This window comes from Notolabrus celidotus, chromosome 13 (genome assembly GCF_009762535.1).
Source record: "Notolabrus celidotus isolate fNotCel1 chromosome 13, fNotCel1.pri, whole genome shotgun sequence".
Lineage (NCBI taxonomy): Eukaryota > Metazoa > Chordata > Actinopteri > Labriformes > Labridae > Notolabrus > Notolabrus celidotus.
Window position 1 is genome coordinate 2,215,814 of NC_048284.1, and position 20,289 is coordinate 2,236,102.

A 20,289-nucleotide genomic window follows, 5' to 3' on the forward strand; every position below is an offset into this window, starting at 1 on the left:
TATCCGGTCTGTCACGGAGTCAGAGCTCGGAGCTTGTTCAGCCCATAGACTGTATAAAATACAACTCAACCCCTCCTCCGTTTTTCATTACCTGCACACACGTGTGCTAACAAGGAGCTTAGGAGGGAGGCATGCTAGTTGTAGGCTGTCTTAATAAACACAAAGGTCGGTTTTACTCCCCACGTCTGCAGATTTGAAGATCTAGTGGATGATTTTTATTTGTCATGGATAAGTGCTAGCGCTAGTTAGCATAGCCACATAGCTATATGTTCGTAGCTGTAGCTGTAGCTGTAGATTTAGCTGTAGCTGTAGCTGTAGCTGTGTACCAAGACACACGTCGACATACTGACAAATAAAACAACAAGAAACACTAAATCTGTGACCAATCCTTCAGAAAGGTCCTGCTGCCTTTCTGGTAGAGGTCGGTTTTACTCCCCACGTCTGCAGATTTGAAGATCTAGTGGATGATTTTTATTTATCATGGATAAGTGTTAGCGCTAGTTAGCATAGCCACATAGCTACATGTTCGTAGCTGTGTACCAAGACACACGTCGACATACTGATAAATAAAACAACAAGAAACACTAAATCTGTGACCAATCCTTCAGAAAGGTCCTGCTGCAGGCGCCTCTCCGTCAGGATCAGATTCAGAGGGTTGAAGTAACGCGATCTCTGAGCAGCCGTGTATATTCAGCCAACATGTAAACATTAGATCAACGCGCTGGAGAGCCGAGGCACATCCGCTTCCGGAGGGGGCGTGGTCAGAGGGAAAACAGAGTGTTCTGAGGAGGAATGAAGAAGAGGACTTTTCAGGCAGACCAAAATCTGATTTCAAAGTGTTTTTTTGAGCATAAACTTTAAAGACATGTTTTGGGGACCTCTTAGACCAATATATATTGATGAAAAAAGCGTGATATGTCCCCTTTAATGTAAATTCGTATATGTATATATTTATATCTGTGCGGTGTCCTTGAGTGCCGAGAAAGGCGCCTTTAAATAAAATGTATTATTATTATTATTACTTTGAACTCTCAACAGCCAGAGTTCACAGGGCGAAAGAGGTTGCTGCAGAGATTTGGCGACTGATTACTGCCAAACTCAAGAGCCTCCTACATTGATTGTGTTGATATATGGTGTCCTGGAATGGGGGGCGGGGGATGAGGAGTTGGGCTTTTTCTCCCCTTCCTTATTTGTATAACGTTATCTTTATGCACAGGCATGATGTTTCTGCTTGCGCTGATCAATATGTTGCTTGTTACAGCCTACATACAAATATCAATAAAGTACAAATGTCATCACAAGAAAAGGACTTCAAACTCAGCAGGGACACGGCGGACGCGTCAGAGCTGCGGTCCCTTCGATGCAGATTGAAAGTGATGTAGGTCAGTCCGAGGCGGAGGAGTGCGCACGTGAAAGAATTACTTTCTCCTCCTGTTACGCAACACTGAGCTCTGATTGGACGTCTCATCGCGGCAGATGAATGACCCGGTCGGAGATTTGATTAGAGCTGAAACAGATCGTGTTCCTGAGAGATACAATAGCTAATCATGTGTGCAAATGAGGAACAGAGGGAGTAATGGCAGCGCGGGGATAATACGCCATCACTGATGGAGGTATGAATGAAAACGCGTGTTGGTTTGATGAGGGAGCAGCCCAGAGGAAAATTCTACTGCTCAAGGCTTTCTCTTCTAAGTCTCTGGAGACAAAATTGAGATTCTCCATTCAGCTTCATTCAAGTTTCAAATTGTTCTCATTAGTTTCTCCTAAAATTCACTAGGAGAAATAGTTGAGACCATGACATGAGTCTTATTTGAGACTTAAATGAGAGATCTCATTAATGGCTCATTTTGACTTTATTTGACAGGACAGCTGAAGAGAGACAGGAAATGTGGGGAGTAGTGAGCGGGGGGAGACATGTAGGAAATGGTCGACCGGCCGGGAATCGAACCGACAACCCCTCCGACGAGGACTGTAGCCTCTATATGTGGGGCACTTAGACCGCTAGGCCACCAGTGCTTCCACCAATCCATCCCTTTAACTGTAATAATCTGGCTAAATCTGGTCGGCCCTTTTGCAGCCCATATTTTAAATAAATGGTCTGTCATACCTGTTGTATGAAATCTCTATCTTTTGCAATTTCTCTCAAATCCACTAAATCTTTGTAAAGTTGTTTTGTTCCAAACAGACTTGTATGTAAAGGAAGGACCAGACTGTGAAGTCAAAGAAGAAATCATTTGACATCTAAATATCTGATCTTGAAGTGGTTCAAATGTTTTAATGAGAATTGTAAGTTTGTGGACAAGTACATTGAAATGTTAATTTTGCAGGGCTCTATAAATGTTGATGAAAAGATGAGCTCAGGCTCTTTCTTTGCTCCATCTGAGCTCAACTTGAGACACAAAAACTGAGTCTGACAAAAACAAATGGATGAGGTTAGATTGAGACAAGCTCCCTGATTTCTCCACCTGAGCTCAAAAGGAGTCACAACACCTGAGAAATACCTGAGAATCATTTCAGATTCTGACCAGATCTCCTTTTGAACTGAAAGGGAGACTAAGCTGAGACTTTTTGAAACTTTTTTTTCTGAAGGCAAGAATGAGAAACAGGAGACATAAGCTGTAGTCTCATTTTGCTTTCAAACAGATCTCATTGTTGTCTAGGAGACAGAAATGAAACACTTTTGAGATCTCTTCTCTAAATTTATTTTCCTATGGGAGCGCATGAATCCATCTTTATTTTCATTCACCATCCACCCAAATTACCCACAAAGCACCTCGGTCCACCTACATGTTTAAGTATCAAACAGGGCAGAAATCACCAGCAGCCCTTTAGAGTTAACCAAACACACAGAAGGGGAAGAAGAGAGGAGGGAGTCAAAGCTGATGATAATTAGGCAGGTCTTTCATGTCGGGTTTGAATGTGGTGGATGAAAGGAGCTGCAGAGCGCGATGCTTTTACACACAGGGTGATGAAAGTGAGAGCATTGATGGAGCAGAAACAAAAAAAGACTGCATTGTTCAGAAAGCACTCGGAATAACGTGACCGCACTTTGTGGCGGGACGTGAGAGCACCTGAGTGTTAATCATGAATCACCCGCCAGAGTCTGAACCTCAGAATAATCTCCATCAACACTCACCAACATCTGCAGATTTAACTCTTAAGAAGGTTCCTAAGAGAAGTCTATGTCAGATTCATGAACGTTCTTAAATGTGTGAATGCCATGTCCTCTTAAGTTTGAAGCTTGTGCTCAGTGTTCCTAATTAGCATAGATATACACCCCTTAAAGCTAGGGTTGGTAGCCATGGAAAACTAGAATGAATTTGAATGTAGCATTTCCTCAGGACTCCGTCTAATCCAGGGGTCGGCAACCCGCGGCTCTGGAGACGCATGCAGCTCTCTCATCCTTATGCTGCGGCTCCCTGAGGCTTTGGAAAATAAATGATAAGTAATCAATTTAAGTAGCCTTCCAAGATGGCGCCACGGACGGTCGCCCTGGTACTGCGCTCCCCACCCCCCTCTGACCCCCCACCTGCGCTGACGATCTGTGAAGATGAGGTAATCCAGCTCTTCCAGAGACAAAAGACCAAGAAGGCTCCAGGACCAGACGGCGTGTCTCCCTCCTGCCTGAGAGTCTGTGCTGAGCAGCTGGCCCCCATCTTCACAAAGATCTTCAACACATCGCTGGAGCTGTGTGAAGTGCCCTCATGCTTCAGAAGCTCCACCATCATCCCAGTTCCAAAGAAACCCACCATCACAGGACTCAATGACTACAGGCCCGTCGCCCTGACGTCTGTGGTCATGAAGTCCTTTGAGAGACTAGTGTTGAGCCACCTGAAAGACATCACAGGCCCCCTGCTGGACCCCCTGCAGTTTGCCTACCGGGCAAACAGGTCGGTGGAGGATGCAGTCAACATGGGTCTGAACTACATCCTGCATCACCTGGACTCCCCCAGGACCTACGCTAGGATCCTGTTTGTGGACTTCAGCTCTGCGTTCAACACCATCATACCAGACATCCTGCACCAGAAACTCACCCAGCTCACAGTGCCGGACTCCATCTGTCAGTGGATCACCAACTTCCTGACGGACAGGAGACAGCAGGTGAGGCTGGGGAGCATCAAATCCAGCACCCGGACCATCAGCACTGGCGCCCCACAGGGATGTGTTCTCTCCCCACTGCTCTTCTCCCTCTACACCAATGACTGCACCTCAGGTGACCCCTCGGTGAAACTCCTGAAGTTCGCAGACGACACCACCGTCATCGGTCTCATCCAGGACGGAGATGAGTCTGCTTACAGACAGGAGGTGGAACAGCTGGCACTCTGGTGTAGTCAGAACCATCTGGAGCTGAACCCGCTCAAGACGGTAGAGATGACAGTGGACTTCAGGAGAAGCCCCCACCCACTCCCCCCCCTCACCATCCTGAACAGAACTGTGTCTACTGTGGACTCTTTCAGGTTCCTGGGATTCACTATTTCCCGGGACCTGAGGTGGACCTCCCACATAGACACTATCAGGAAAAAGGCCCAGCAAAGGATGTACTTCCTGCGTCAGCTCAGGAAGTTCAACCTGCCCCAGGAGCTGCTGATCATGTTCTACACCTCCATCATCCAGTCTGTTCTGTGTACCTCCATCACTGTCTGGTTTGGCTCTGCAACCAAACTAGACAAACACAGACTGCAGCGGACTATAAGGACTGCAGAAAAAATCATCGGTGTCGACCTGCCCCCCATCCAGGACTTGTACCGGTCCCGGGCCAGGAAACGGGCAGGTAGCATCACCGCTGACCCCTCACACCCTGGACACAAATTCTTCAAACTCCTCCCCTCCTGCAGGCTCTACAGATCACTGTGCGCCAAAACAACCCGCCATAAGAACAGTTTCTTCCCCCAGGCTGTCACTCTGATGAACACTAAACCATAACAGTGTCATACCTGTCAGATCAATACTCTCTGTAAATATACATGTAGATACACAATGCAACAATTCTCAAAGCAGAATTCCATATTTCTATTTTTTGTATTATTTAACTACTATTTTATAATGTAAAACTACCTCTGCAACTCACCACTGCACTTCATATTATTTTAGCCTGTACATATTAGTCAAGCCTATTTGTTGTTTCTTTGTATTTATAGCTAAGGTTATTGTTATTATATTTTTATTAAATTTTTTATTGTAGTTCTTATTCTTATTCCTATTCTTATGCCTTGTACAAAGAGAGCACAGTTTACTAAAGTCAAATTCCTTGTGTGTTCAAGCATACTTGGCGAATAAAGCTGATTCTGATTCTGATTCTGAGCCTAGTTTTTTTTTTAAATTGTAATACACAGAGATAATGAATATTGTCACTAAAATAATGGCAAAAGGTTTAAATCACCGTCAGTTTCGTTCTTTACTGGACGAGGTGGAGACCTCTGATCTCCTGCTGCATAACAAAGTCTGGTGGCTGTCCAGAGGGGAGGTTTCCTGAGCAGCAAAGGGCTCACCTTTTTTTTTGAGATGGAACAGCCAGAGTGGCTGGAAAAGCTGCACTTTATGGCAGACATGGCAGTGAACCTAAACACGCTGAACCCAAATCTTCAGGGGAGGCCAGGGCTCGAGACTGAGGCCTTTTTTTTCAGCATGTGAGAGAATTTCATCTGGTTGCGTTCATGCGAGTGCATTAATGCTCCCTCTAGCAGGCACTGTATTTGGTATTAGACATTGTGGTTGAAAGTCGCCCTCTTTTTCACTGGCAGTCTCCTCCACCTGCACTCTCTCCTGTTCTGAAGAGAGAGCGCCGTCGCGTACATGCGCAAACTCTACTCTGTTACTGTAACACTTGAATTTCCCCGTGTGGGACGAGTAAAGTAATCTTTTATCTTATCTCTTATCTTATTTCAAAAGCAAAACACTACTATTTTTTAAGCATAGCAGAAAGGTAAATAAAAAACTATATCTGCAGTGTTATCATTTTAAACGTCAAAAAGGATTCGCGGCTCCCCGGTGTTTTCTTTTTTTCTTTTTTGTGGAAACCGAGTCCAAATGGCTCTTTGGGTGTTAAAGGTTGCCGACCCCTGGTCTAACCTCCCCTCCGCCCCCCGCTCACATGCACGAGCGCCGCTGATTCGCGACCATATGATGGTGACTGATTCAAAACCATCACCATCCACAGGCGGATTGGTGCGGCGTCGGCAGTGATGCGGACGTTGTATCGGACCATTGTGGTGAAGAGGGAGCTGAGCCGGAGGGTAAAGCTTTCGATTTACCAGTCGGTCTACGTTCCAACCCTCACCTATGGTCATGAGCTGTGGGTCATGACCGAAAGGATAAGATCGCGGATACAAGCGGCTGAAATGAGTTTCCTGCGAAGGGTGTCTGGGCTCGGCCTTAGAGAGAGGGTCAGGAGCTCGGACATCCGGAGGGAGCTCGGAGTAGAGCCGCTGCTCCTCCGCGTCGAAAGGAGTCAGCTGAGGTGGTTCGGGCATCTGATAAGGATGTCTCCCGGACACCTCCCTTTAGAGGTGTTCCGGGCACGTCCAACTGGGAGAAGGCCCCGGGGTAGACCAAGCGGCAACCTCCGGTCTAAAAATATGAGTCAATGCGGAAGTGTTAAAAGCTGCAGTTCATCGAGGATCCGCTTGAGGCTGGCTCCGGAAGTACCGGAAGTCACATACACATGAATGGGGAAAAGACGATCTTTGCAGCATTAATAAACATGTTTACAGCCTGGTACAAAAGATGAGTGTAGTCTGAATAGCTAATTTCTCGATGTCCTCTCACTGTGAGGGGGGTGAATTTTTTTCTAATTCGGCAATTTCGAAGATATTGAGATTACCAGTCTTCCAATGAGAGGCACAGCTGCCTGTGGGAACACTGCAGCTGTTGGCTAGGAGGCTCAAAGCCCGCCTCTTTACGTCACACTGGCTCGACAGAAGCAATATGGCTGCCGCAGCCGATTGGTCTCAAAACAGCTCTTCAGAAACAGATGGGTGACGTCACGGATACTACGTCCATATTTTATACAGTCTATGGGGTAGACCCAGAACGCGGTGGAGGGATTATATCTCCCGCCTGGTCTGGGAACGCCTCGGGATTCCCCAGGAGGAGCTGGAAAGTGTCGCCGGGGAGAGGGATGTCTGGGTCAATTTGCTTGGACTGCTACCCCCGCGACCCGACCCCGGATAAGCGGAAGAAAATGGATGGATGGATGGATGATTCAAAACCGGTCCTCAGCACATGGTTTGTGTTCAAATGTACATATAAGCTGAGAAATAATTTTTGTCCACAATGATGCCTCTTGTATGTCGTCTTATTGTCTTCTCTCTGTCATTTCCAATCAAGAAAAAACTTGCTGGTTGAATAAAAGTAACTTCACGTCAAAATTTGCAAGAGGTATGAATAATTCGGGCTTGACTGTACGTAGTAATAATAATTGTTGAAAATACAAACTTCTCTTGTATCGTTTCTCGCTTTTCATTCTCTACTGCGTTACAAAAACAACTCCCTGTAGCCCCTGATGTGGTATTCTTACCACACACACACATATTTACCATACTAATTAAATACAGCATGTAGAAGTGTAATTATAGATAAGACCCTATAGGCACTCAACCATCTGTCTGCTGCTAAATGAAGTGACACTCTGACACACACAGGTGAATATTTTCATAAATTAAAGGCTGCAATCAGATATTAAATGTGACGCACTTCAGATGTTTGAAACGTAAACATCCATAAGAAACATCTGCACACGCGTTGAAGAGGATCGTCAACACTCTGCGTGTTCTCCAGGGATGATGGGAACACCGCTCTGTAAATATATGTGAGCTGAAATCATCTGCTTTATAAGAAAACAGATAAATATGATTATTCTTAGCTGAACAATTACTTTTATGGAACATGTTGAACCCCAGAGAGAGGAACGGTAGACAACAAACAGAGTGACTGTGTTTGGAAATGATATCTTGGGTCATGAGCATAGACTGTATAAATAATGGACGTAGTATCCGTGACGTCACCCATCTGTTTCTGAAGCGCTGTTTTGAGGCCAATCGTTGGCGGGAGCCATATTGGAAATGTTGAACACGACATAAATGTAGCTCTAGCGAAAGTTCAGACAGGAAGACCTCCTCTCTCGTTCAATAGCTCACCTGCTTCCAGCTGCACGCTCCGGAGCTGTCATTGGCTAATCAGCAGTGGCGTCATCCAACAGCTCAGTGGCATGCCCTTATCATCAGCCTATCAACTCTCTGCTGTCTTTTTAAATGTGTCTCTCTCTCCTGCTAGTTCCTTCTTCTTGCATTGATGGTGCGCATCCCTCCCCCTCCATCTCCCCGTCTCCACCTGGTCTCTGCAAGTCTTCCATTCCTAGGATCACCAACCACCACCACCAGAGTCTGGACTATAGGGGGATTTCTTCAGCTGCCAAATTCACACATCCTACGCTCACAACATTATCCCCATAGAGTCCTTACGCCAAATATTTCTGTAAAGTTCCATCATTAATTCAGTTGTCATAAATAACCTTTATTATTCAAATTGTGTCTCTCCTGATTGAACTGTTGTCCAGCGAGTGTGACGTAAAGAGGCGGGCCTTTGAGCCTCCTCGCCAACAGCTACAGTGTTCCTTCCTGTCAATCAAGTCAGCTGTGCCTCTAATAATGAAAAAATCGTAATCTTAATATCTTTGAAATTGCCACATGAAAAATTCACCCCCCGTACAGTGTGCTGATCTAGAAATGAGCTATCCAGAGTACACTCGTCTTTTGAACCAGGCTGTAAACATGTTTATTTCTACTGTAAAGATCGTCTTCTTATTTTTCCCCAGGACAGGTTCACTAACTTTCCCCAGGACTGGTTCACTATCTTTCTCCAGGACTGGTCCACTAACTTTCCCCAGGACCGGTCCACTAACTTTCCCCAGGACCAGTTCACTAACTTTTCCTCAGGACCGGTTCACTAACTTTCCCCAGGACCAGTTCACTAACTTTTCCTCAGGACCGGTTCACTAACTTTCCCCAGGACCGGTTCACTAACTATTCCTCAGGACCAGTTCACTAACTTTCCCCAGGACCAGTTCACTAACTTTCCCAGGACCGGTTCACTAACTTTCCCCAGGACCGGTTCACTAAGTTTCCCAGGACCGGTTCACTAACTTTCCCCAGGACTGGTTCACTAACTTTCCTCAGGACTGGTTCACTAACTTTCCCCAGGACCGGTTCACTAACTTTTCCCCAGGACCAGTTCACTAACTCTCCCCAGGACAGGTTCACTAACTTTCCCCAGGACAGGTTCACTAACTCTCCTCAGGACTGGTTCACTAACTTTCCCAGGACTGGTTCACTAACTTTCCCCAGGACAGGTTCACTAACTTTCCCCAGGACTGGTTCACTAACTTTCCCCAGGACAGGTTCACTAACTTTCCCCAGGACTGGTTCACTAACTTTCCCCAGGACAGGTTCACTAACTTTCCCCAGGACCGGTTCACTAACTTTCCCCAGGACCGGTTCACTAACTTTCCCCAGGACAGGTTCACTAACTTTCCCCAAACAGCTCAGAGTTTAGACAAACAGCTCCGTCTGACACCTGGAGCCGAGCTCCTCTGCGTGCACATACTACACTTCAGCCTCCTCTGCTCCGGGCGTCTCATGGTCCTGATGCCCCGGAGACTACGGACTGATAAAACTAATAAATGATCTTTAGATTCAGAGTCAGACGGCTCAAACATGCAGGCTGTGAACTCTCTCTTGACCTGTCAATCAAAGAGTTAGGCCACGCCCACACAGTCCTGAGAAATGCTCTGACCTGTACAATAAGCTGTTTTTGAACAGAGTTTTTTCATAGATGTGGATGTTTATTTTCACTCAGATTTTTGTTGAAGCTTGATAACACATTACATTTTGATATGTGAATTTTAAATTGTCCATTTATGTTTCCTGAGGCTTTAACGGTTTCTTGGAATGTCCAGAAATGTATACAGATGGGTAAACCCCCTGCCGTGCCCTTTGTCTGACGAGTCCTTGGCCATTCAAAGAAAAAGTGTTTCACTCTTCATTCTGAGAAAAGGCTTGTCTGGTATCGTGAACCACTAACATGCTCTGTCCTCGCTACACTATGGTTGGCATGGTAATGGTTGTGATGTGTTAACAGGAAATGCTGACTTCCTTTTTTTTTTCTTCTTCCCTCCCACCATGTCTCTCTCCGGCTCTTTTTCTGTTTCACACCGTCATTTCACACAGACCAAAACCACAGATGCTCATAAGTTACTTTTGCATGCATACTCACAAGTCCAAGTGGAGTATCAAGGCAGGAGCAAGTCCAACTCTGCACGTCAGAATGGTTTCATTCAGATTTTAATCAGATTGAATGCTCCATGCCCTTTCTGGAGTCCCTGAGCTCCCTTGTCTCGTAGGTTCCTGCTGCTGTGGACGTGCCAGACTCCAGCTGCTACAACTACTACTATCCGTCTCACCACTATCATCTCTCTCTCTCTTCATCTCCCTCTATCCCTCTCTCCAACACGGTCTCAGCAGATGTGTGTCTAACATGAGTCTGGTCCTGCTGGAGGTTTCTGCCTGTTAAAGGAAGTTTGTCCTTGCCACTGCTTATAAAGCGCCATCCTCATACTCTTTCCAAACAGAGCAAGTCTAGACCGTACTCTATGTTCTATTATTAACAAAGACCCAACATCAAGACCGGATCAGATCCAGTCCCATCTTACAGACAGGACTCAGTCTGATCTCATCTTAATCCACCATGAGCAGAGCACTTTGCAGCATTTAGCAAGTTACAGTGGCAAGGACAAACTTCCTTTAACAGGCAGAAACCTCCAGCAGGACCAGACTCATGTTAGACACACATCTGCTGAGACCGTGTTGGAGAGAGGGATAGAGGGAGATGAAGAGAGAGAGAGATAGCAATGATAGTGTTCAAGGACACGCCCGGCCCGAAGCTCTTTCAAATGTCCCCTCGTGTTGAAAGTCCGTTTCATCACACAGCTCTTCCTCCTTTCTGCGCATGAAGTCAAAGATGACGACACCAGTAAAATGGGGAAGTTTTAATGTTTCCAGCACAACAACAACCGCAACTTAGATGTTTGTGCTCGCCACTTCACCGGTGACTCTTTTGTAAACAAAGTCCAGAACCAGAAGTTTGTGCCTTCAAAGCTGTGTCTGACTTTCTATCAGTGGAAAAGCGGCTAAAAGGAAGCGTTTCAGGCAGAGGCTGAAAAGTGTTGGTACAAATGTTTCAACCAGTATAAGATAAATGAAGCTGCTCTAAAGGAGTCCCAGATTGACATAATGAGAGGTTAAATGAGTGTTTCTTCTTCCCTCCCACCATGTCTCTCTCCGGCTCTTTTTCTGTTTCACATCGTCATTTCACACAGACCAAAACCACAGATGCTCATAAGTTACTTTTGCATGCATACTCACAAGTCCAAGTGGAGTATCAAGGCAGGAGCAAGTCCAACTCTGCACGTCAGAATGGTTTCATTCAGATTTTAATCAGATTGAAAGCTCCATGTCCTTTCTGGAGTCCCTGAGCTCCCTTGTCTCATAGGTTCCTGCTGCTGTGGACGTGCCAGACTCCAGCTGCTACAACTACTACTATCCGTCTCACCACTATCATCTCTCTCTCTCTCTTCATCTCCCTCTATCCCTCTCTCCAACACGGTCTCAGCAGATGTGTGTCTAACATGAGTCTGGTCCTGCTGGAGGTTTCTGCCTGTTAAAGGAAGTTTGTCCTTGCCACTGCTTATAAAGCGCCATCCTCATACTTTTTCCAAACAGAGCAGGTCTAGACCGTACTCTATGTTCTATTATTAACAAAGACCCAACATCAAGACAGGATCAGATCCAGTCCCATCTTACAGACAGGACTCAGTCTGATCTCATCTTAATCCACCATGAGCAGAGCACTTTGCAGCATTTAGCAAGTTACAGTGGCAAGGACAAACTTCCTTTAACAGGCAGAAACCTCCAGCAGGACCAGACTCATGTTAGACACACATCTGCTGAGACCGTGTTGGAGAGAGGGATAGAGGGAGATGAAGAGAGAGAGAGATAGCAATGATAGTGTTCAAGGACACGCCCGGCCCGAAGCTCTTTCAAATGTCCCCTCGTGTTGAAAGTCCGTTTCATCACACAGCTCTTCCTCCTTTCTGCGCATGAAGTCAAAGATGACGACACCAGTAAAATGGGGAAGTTTTAATGTTTCCAGCACAACAACAACCGCAACTTAGATGTTTGTGCTCGCCACTTCACCGGTGACTCTTTTGTAAACAAAGTCCAGAACCAGAAGTTTGTGCCTTCAAAGCTGTGTCTGACTTTCTATCAGTGGAAAAGCGGCTAAAAGGGAGCGTTTCAGGCAGAGGCTGAAAAGTGTTGGTACAAAAGTATAAGATAAATGAAGCTGCTCTAAAGGAGTCCCAGAGTGACATAATGAGAGGTTAAATGAGTGTAAAGGTCAACTTTAAATGCACTCAGAGTTAAAGGAGATTTTATGTCTTTATTTGCAGATGACACTGTGATCAGATATGATACAATTGGACACATTTCACCAAAGCATACAAATCTAATGAAATATATCTACAACAATGTCAACTTAAAGTTCATTCATTAGAGTCGCTAAGCACACAGTGATTAACATGAGATCATTTAAAGATATTTAAAGTCAAACAGACATTCAAAAATAAATCTGCAGGTCTTCTTTCTAAATAAATGCCATCTTAAGTTTTTTACTAAACGTGTCAGGAACTAAATATTCTCCCTCATGATGAAGTTAAAGATAAATCATGTTTAATTGTACTCTCACATTCAGATCAAATCAAGGCTCAAACCTCTGGCTAGTAAGACTTTGATGAGGTCAATATCACCTTCTTTTAAATCAGTACATCACTGAAGTCCTCGCCTTAAAGCTCAAACTGAAATCAGGGTTTGTGTTTGTATGTGCAGTAAAAAGCTGTAACAAAGTTTAAGAGCAGTGGACTCATTGGTCTGGTAAATTGAAGGCGTGGAAGATGTTGATCAGTGGAGTCTGACTGAAGCAGAAGGCTCTCCAGCGTTCTCACAGTTCACTGTGTCGTCATCTCCATCATAACGCACCTGTCAAAAACAACAGCAGAGTTCAAACAGAAGAAACAAATGTTGACTTTGAAACCTGAGCAGTCTAATCTCATCTAGAGACTAACACTAACAGTTAGCATCAGCTGTTTCTAATCATCTCCACCGATCTGATGTCCCTCATCATTCAGATCCAGTTTTGATTCAAACACATGGTTCACATGAGCTTTGATTTCACACTCACAGTGATATCATCAGGAGGTCTCTGGTTCCCTGGAAAATAAAGCACAGAGAAACATTTCAGCTCCAAACAACAGGTTGGTGAAAATCAGTGTGAACTAATGTTGGTCTGAATGTTCTCACCTCGAGCTCTGAAGAGAAGAACAGTGAGCAGAGTGATGAGGACCAGTTCAACCACACGTAGAGACAACATGATGAAGTCCAGACCAGAACAACCTGAACGGACAGGAAGAAAATGTCTATGAAGAAAAGTATCTGCAAAACTTTAAAGACACAACACATGTCGAGCCATTCTGGTAAGGTTGAACAGTTTAGTCCAAAATATCACAACAACTGGATTACCACGACATTTTTAAAAGACAATAATAAAAAGTGTTGAGTCTGTACCTCTCACACCTGGTGTGGTCTCTGCTGTCAGTCCGTCTCCTGAATGAACAAACACAACTCATCAAACTTTAAATCCATCAAATCAACAACATTTTGAGGTAACTGTTCATGTCAGTTAAAGTGACTTTAAACAGATCAAGATATTCTCACCTGGTTTCTCACCTGAGGGCTGAAGTCTGAAGGGAAACAGCCGCACTTTGTTACCTGCAGTCACTTCACACTGCAGGGAGTCAGGTTTTGATTTGTACATGTGGTGATATGTCTTAATGGTCACATCAGTGGAGCAGACACGCTTTGATGTCACCACACTTTGATGACGTACATCCACATCTCTACCCTCAAACAGCCACTTCACTCCGAGTGTACACTGTTCATATGTCCTCACAGAGCAGCACAATGTCACCTGATCACCGTCCTTTGTTTCAGTCACTGGTGAAGATGGAGATATTGTCAGAGAGACAAAAAGAGTCAAATGAAGTTGAGCACTGTGATCATAATTATTGTAATGTTTCAGTATACTGTTTGAACGAGACAGTTTGAGCTGAAAACATGACGATAGAAATACTCACTGTTCAGAAGAGACAGATAAACAAGAGCAAATACTAGTGGTTCTCCTAGTGGTGGGTGCTGACGACAGTTATAAAGACCAACATCCTCCTCTGTGACCTTCTTTATAACCAGAGAACAGTCCTCTGTAACGCTCAGTCTGACTGATTTAGCTCCAATGTTTTCACTGATCTGCCCGAATCTGATCAGCTCTACAAAGGAGTTTCCTACACCTACGAAGTTCCAGATAGTGTAACTACACTCTGGTTGATTCTTTATCAGATTCTCACAAGACAAAGTGACGTCCTCTCCAACTCTGACAGTTTTAACTTCTTCTGCTGCTGCTGAGAAAATGAGAAACAAATAATGAAAATTAAAGTGAAATGTAAAAATTCTGTGATATTCACAGTCAGTGTGATATGAATTCTTCATCCTGGATTTACGAGAGCTCATGAACTCATGGTGTTAGAGACAAACAACAGATTGACAAAGTAAGTTACAAAGCACCTTCAATGATGATGTGATATAAATATTCTCACCTGTGAACTGAAGCAGTGCTGTTAGAAATAAAGAGATCTGAATCCATTTGAACTCCATGATCCTGATCCTCCGTCTCTCTTCTTCTCCTCTCTCTTCTTCTCTCACTAATAACTGTCTGAGTTCATGAACGCGTCCTTATTTAGAGAGAAGCTGAATCTACTTCCTTCTTTTTGTATGAAGTCACTTCCTCATTGTGACTTTGAGTCTGAGTTAAACTTCACTTCTAAGAATTCATCAAAGTAGTTCAGTCTGAAACGATGAAGACTCCTTTGTTTTAAATGTAGTTTCTTCTGATCCACAGTGACTGACAGTGATCATAAAGTGATGATCATGAAGGATGCAGTGACAAGAGAAGTATATTAATAACCGTGCAGACGGTTGTGTTCACTGTGTTGACCACAGAGTGTTGCTGTAGTCTCTGAAAGTCTCACGAGATCTCATGAATGAGAGTTGTGTGTTTTTGAGGTTGTGATCATCATTAACATGTCCTCCTGGTTGACTCCTGACCTTCATGTTTTTAAATGTGAAGGTTAACATTCATCATGACTCCCAATCTATAAAACCACAGATTAAAAGTCGTCTGTAGTTCAAACCATCTGCAGCTTTAGTGTCAGAGGACAGAGGACAGAGGAAGCTGAAGGTGTGAAGATTGTTAGTTTAGATAAATGTCAGAAAAGTGCTGCTTCTTTTCTTTAGATGACGTTTGTGAGAAAACAGAGGATTTATAGAGAAGTGTGACAGAAAACAAACCCCTCACCCTCCAGAAATAAACTTTGAGTGTCTGTAGTGTGAGAGATTAAAGATAAGATGATACTTTGGCGGTCTGAGATCTGTTGGTTCCTCCCTGTAGGTCTTTTTCTCAGAACTGAAGGGGAAGTCTTCCGTGAGAATGAGGGTACAACAGCGTCAGCTCAGCTCTGTTTAAAACCACTTTGACCACTTGAAGGTTTCTTGTCAGTCAGACTTGTTGCAACCCTCTAAAAAAAACACCACCTTACACAGCAGAGGGGTTCTCACCCAGAAGACGGACACTAGGGCACCCCCCTGGAGCCAGGCCCAGGGGGGGAGCTGGATGAGGGTGACCCGTGACTGAGGGTTGCAGTGAGAAAGGCTTTGACTGTCACTTGTGCACATGCACCAAATGGCAGTTCAGAGTACCTGGCCTTCTTGTGTTCTTGTCTAGCCTTTGGCTGGACTTCTGGAAGGAATCCCAGCTGGGGACCTTTCTTCTGGGGGACTTCAATGCCTACATGAGTAATAACAAAGACACCTGAGAGGGGTGATTGGGAGGAACGGCCTGCATGATCCGAACCCGAGAGGCGTTCTGTTACTGGACTTCTGTGCTAGTCATGGACTGTCCATAACGACAGGTCTAATGACGTGTTTTTGGTTGTCCTCAAGATGTCTTGTCATATTTTAGAATTTCAGTTATACTCAAAAAATATTGTTCAGTGCTTCAACACTGATCAGCGTCTTGGCTGCACTGTATATCAATAAGGAGCAGCAGGATTTGACATGAAGTGAGGGGGTCAGCTGTTAAGTCTAAAGTCAGAATTTCAGCATCACAAAGACAATGAGGTCACATGCATCAGTCACTTATGAAACTAGGCTGCATTGTTGGATTCTGAGCTCACTTTGGGTGCATTTCTCTGTGTTTATATCCACTTTTAGTCTCTATTTATATGCTCTCACTTGGTATTATTATTCAACGTCTCAATCTATCACTCCATTGTTATGCAGATGAAACACAGATATACCTGCTGCTGAGACCTAGTGACCACAGAAGCCTAGCTGCTGTTTTTAACTGTCTCATAGAAATGAAATGTTTAATGGCCCAAATGGTCCCCAGAGTCAGAGAGATCTTTGAAATCACTTCTTAAAACTCATTTTTACAGTCCCAGCAGAGAGCTGTCAGCCACCAGTTCCTGTTCCTCGGTCAGAGGTCCTGCCGCCACCACTTCAGATTGCTAGCTGATGCACACTGATCCTGTTCCTTGCTCAGATGCCCTCATGCCACCAGTTCTTGTTCCTCGCATGGAGGTCCTGCTGTCAACTGTTCCAAACTCGGAGGTCCTGCTGTCAACTGTTCCAAACTCGGAGGCCCTGCCAACACCTGTTCCTCGTTCTGAAGCCCTGCTAACACCAGCCCCTGTTCCGTCCCCGGAGGCCCTGCCAACACCAGTTCCTGCACCTGGGCCCTGAGGTTCTGCTGCCACCAGTTCCACTTGGAGGGACAGTGGACACCTGTTCCAGAGTGCGACCCCAGTGACTGCTCATCAGTCGGCTCCCAGGCCGACTCAAGATCCAGGTTCCCCATCGGCGGCCTTGCCAACTCCAGCCCCTGGCATCTTTCTAGAACTGATTTTTCTGCCAGGCTGGAACCCTGTCCCCCATTTGCCTACCGCCAGTACTGTTTTATTTGCCAAGTCGGCCCCAAGAACTCACACCTTTGTTTATTTTGTATAACTTGTACCTTGTAAACATCTGTTTAAAGTGTTTTATAAATAGTGTTAGTATAATTAAACTTATTCTGGTTATCACTGTGATTATAACTCCTTATTTAGAGAGAGGCTGAATCTACTTCCCTCTCTTCTTATGATGTAATTTCCTCAAGTCATCACTTCTGAGAATTCATCAAGTTGTTAAAACTATTAATGTTTATGGTGTGAACGATTACAGATAGGAAATAACAAGTTTCTACTAGTCAAATTAAAGGGGCGGAGCTACTAAAAGGAGGACCAATTATAGATGTGAACAAGTTTTCTGCCAACACATTTGTTGCTGACTTAAATAACTTCCATTTGTTTCCCTAAATTAATGTGTTGCTCACATGTATTTTTGTGGCCTGTATGATGGCTTTAAACTTCATATTTCAGCTGCAGACAGACTGGTATAGAGACACTTAAAATAAATACAAAAACATAAAATGAAAAGTATGTGTAGATCTCTGTCTTATACTCGACGTGCAACAACTGCAGGTGCTTTTTCAGTCTGTGTTGTAGAATGATTACTAAAGCACAGAGAAGAGCTTTCATGATTATATTTGATATAAAAACTCATATGGGACAGCAAACATCACGTTGGAGCTTCACCTTAAAATGTTGCACATGATTGACAAGATCACACTGAATGTAAAGGAGGAACATTAATGTTCACTGTGATTATAACTCTGTTAGTAAATGAAGTAATCATAAAACACTCTGTAGAATTAAGAGGTGAACATTTCTTTATTTGCAGACGACACTGTGATCAGATATGATGAAGAGAAGACAAACACTGACTCTCTGAAGACTGAGAAGCATTTCAGTAAAACACACTCTTTCCCCTCTGACACTAGTTAAACTCAGCAACAATGCAAAATACAATCTGACTTAAAGAGTAACTATAAACAGTGATTAAATGAGGTTATTCTGAACTCATCATGAATGAAAATACTCAAAAAATCTGCACATCTACAAATGATTGCGTCCAAAGAAAAGAGTTATCAGTTGTTTCCTGAGCTTGAAGCAGAAACGTCAGATTTTCCTGACAAAGTCAAAAACAATTATCATTATATCATTTATATAAAAACTAAACTTTAACATTCGGCTGAAAAAAAGCAGTTGATTTGTTCAATTTACATTAATCAAGTCTTTACTAAACACCTTAAACTGAAATCAGGGTTTGTGTTTGTATGTGCAGTAAAAAGCTGTAACAAAGTTTAAGAGCAGTGGACTCATTGGTCTGGTAAATTGAAGGCGTGGAAGATGTTGATCAGTGGAGTCTGACTGAAGCAGAAGGCTCTCCAGCGTTCTCATAGTTCACTGTGTCGTCATCTCCATCATAACGCACCTGTCAAAAACAACAGCAGAGTTCAAACAGAAGAAACAAATGTTGACTTTGAAACCTGAGCAGTCTAATCTCATCTAGAGACTAACACTAACAGTTAGCATCAGCTGTTTCTAATCATCTCCACTGATCTGATGTCCCTCATCATTCAGATCCAGTTTTGATTCAAACACATGGTTCACATGAGCTTTGATTTCACACTCACAGTGATATCATCAGGAGGTCTCTGGTTCCCTGGAAAATAAAGCACAGAGAAACATTTCAGCTCCAAACAACAGGTTGGTGAAAATCAGTATGAACTAATGTTGGTCTGAATGTTCTCACCTCGAGCTCTGAAGAGAAGAACAGTGAGCAGAGTGATGAGGACCAGTTCAACCACACGTAGAGACAACATGATGAAGTCCAGACCAGAACAACCTGAACGGACAGGAAGAAAATGTCTATGAAGAAAAGTATCTGCAAAACTTTAAAGACACAACACATGTCGAGCCATTCTGGTAAGGTTGAACACTTTAGTCCAAAATATCACAACAACTGGATTACCACGACATTTTTAAAAGACAATAATAAAAAGTGTTGAGTCTGTACCTCTCACATCTGGTGTGGTCTCTGTTGTCAGTCCTTCTCCTGAATGAACAAACACAACTCATCAAACTTTAAATCCATCAAATCAACAACATTTTGAGGTAACTGTTCATGTCAGTTAAAGTGACTTTAAACAGATCAAGATATTCTCACCTGGTTTCTTACCTGAGGGCTGAAGGCTGAAGGGAAACAGCTGCACTTTGTTACCTTCAGTCACTTCACACTGCAGGGAGTCATGTCTTGATTTGTACATGTGGTGATCAGACTGAATGGTCACATTAGTGGAGCAGACACGCTTTGATGTCACCACACTTTGATGAGGATCATCCACACCTCTACCCTCAAACAGCCACTTCACTCCGAGTGGACACTGTCCAGATGTCCTCACAGAGCAGCGTAATGTCACCTGATCACCGTTCTTTGTTTCAGTCACTGGTGAAGATGGAGATATTGTCAGAGAGACAAAAAGAGTCAAATGAAGTTGAGCACTGTGATCATAATTATTGTAATGTTTCAGTATACTGTTTGAACGAGACAGTTTGAGCTGAAAACATGATGATAGAAATACTCACTGGTCAGAAGAGACAGATAAGCAACAGCATCAAGTTCTGCTCTTCCTCCTGTTGTGTACTGTTGACAGTCATATTGACCAACATCCTCCTCTGTGACCTTCTTTATAACCAGAGAACAGTCCTCTGTAACGCTCAGTCTGACTGATTTAGATCCAATGTTTTCTCTGATCCTCCCATTTCTGACCAGCTCTACTTTTGGTGGTTTTCCTACACCTACGAAGTTCCAGACAGTGTAACTACACTCAGGCTGATTCTTTATCACATTATCACAAGACAAAGTGACGTCCTCTCCAACTCTGACAGTTTTATATGTAACTTGTGTGGCTGCTGAGAAAATGAGAAAACAAATGATGGAAATTAAAGTGAAATGTAAAAATTCTGTTATGTTCACAGTCAGTGTGATATGAATTCTTCATCCTGGATTTACGAGAGCTCATGAACTCATGGTGTTAGAGACAAACAACAGATTGACAAAGTAAGTTACAAAGCACCTTCAATGATGATGTGATATAAATATTCTCACCTGTGAACTGAAGCAGTGCTGT

At 43.8% G+C, this 20,289-nt stretch overlaps 1 protein-coding gene and 1 long non-coding RNA gene across 2 annotated transcripts; both read right to left on the reverse strand.

Annotated features, from left to right (window-relative positions):
* Nucleotides 1–12,478: 12,478 nt before the first annotated feature.
* LOC117824306 lies at nt 12,479–14,840 on the reverse strand. Its single transcript, XM_034699762.1, has 7 exons — nt 14,759–14,840; nt 14,243–14,563; nt 13,824–14,102; nt 13,674–13,712; nt 13,410–13,502; nt 13,291–13,319; nt 12,479–13,088 (listed from the first exon to the last, which is right to left on the reverse strand). Exons 1-7 carry the CDS (start codon nt 14,814–14,816, stop codon nt 13,011–13,013), a joined length of 897 nt encoding a protein of 298 aa, XP_034555653.1. The 5' UTR covers nt 14,817–14,840; the 3' UTR covers nt 12,479–13,010.
* A 3,127-nt stretch (nt 14,841–17,967) lies between these two features.
* LOC117824307 lies at nt 17,968–19,084 on the reverse strand. Its single transcript, XR_004633556.1, has 3 exons — nt 18,912–19,084; nt 18,793–18,821; nt 17,968–18,590 (listed from the first exon to the last, which is right to left on the reverse strand). It is a non-coding gene; the product is annotated as an uncharacterized LOC117824307 (long non-coding RNA).
* Between the last annotated feature and the right edge of the window lie 1,205 nt (nt 19,085–20,289).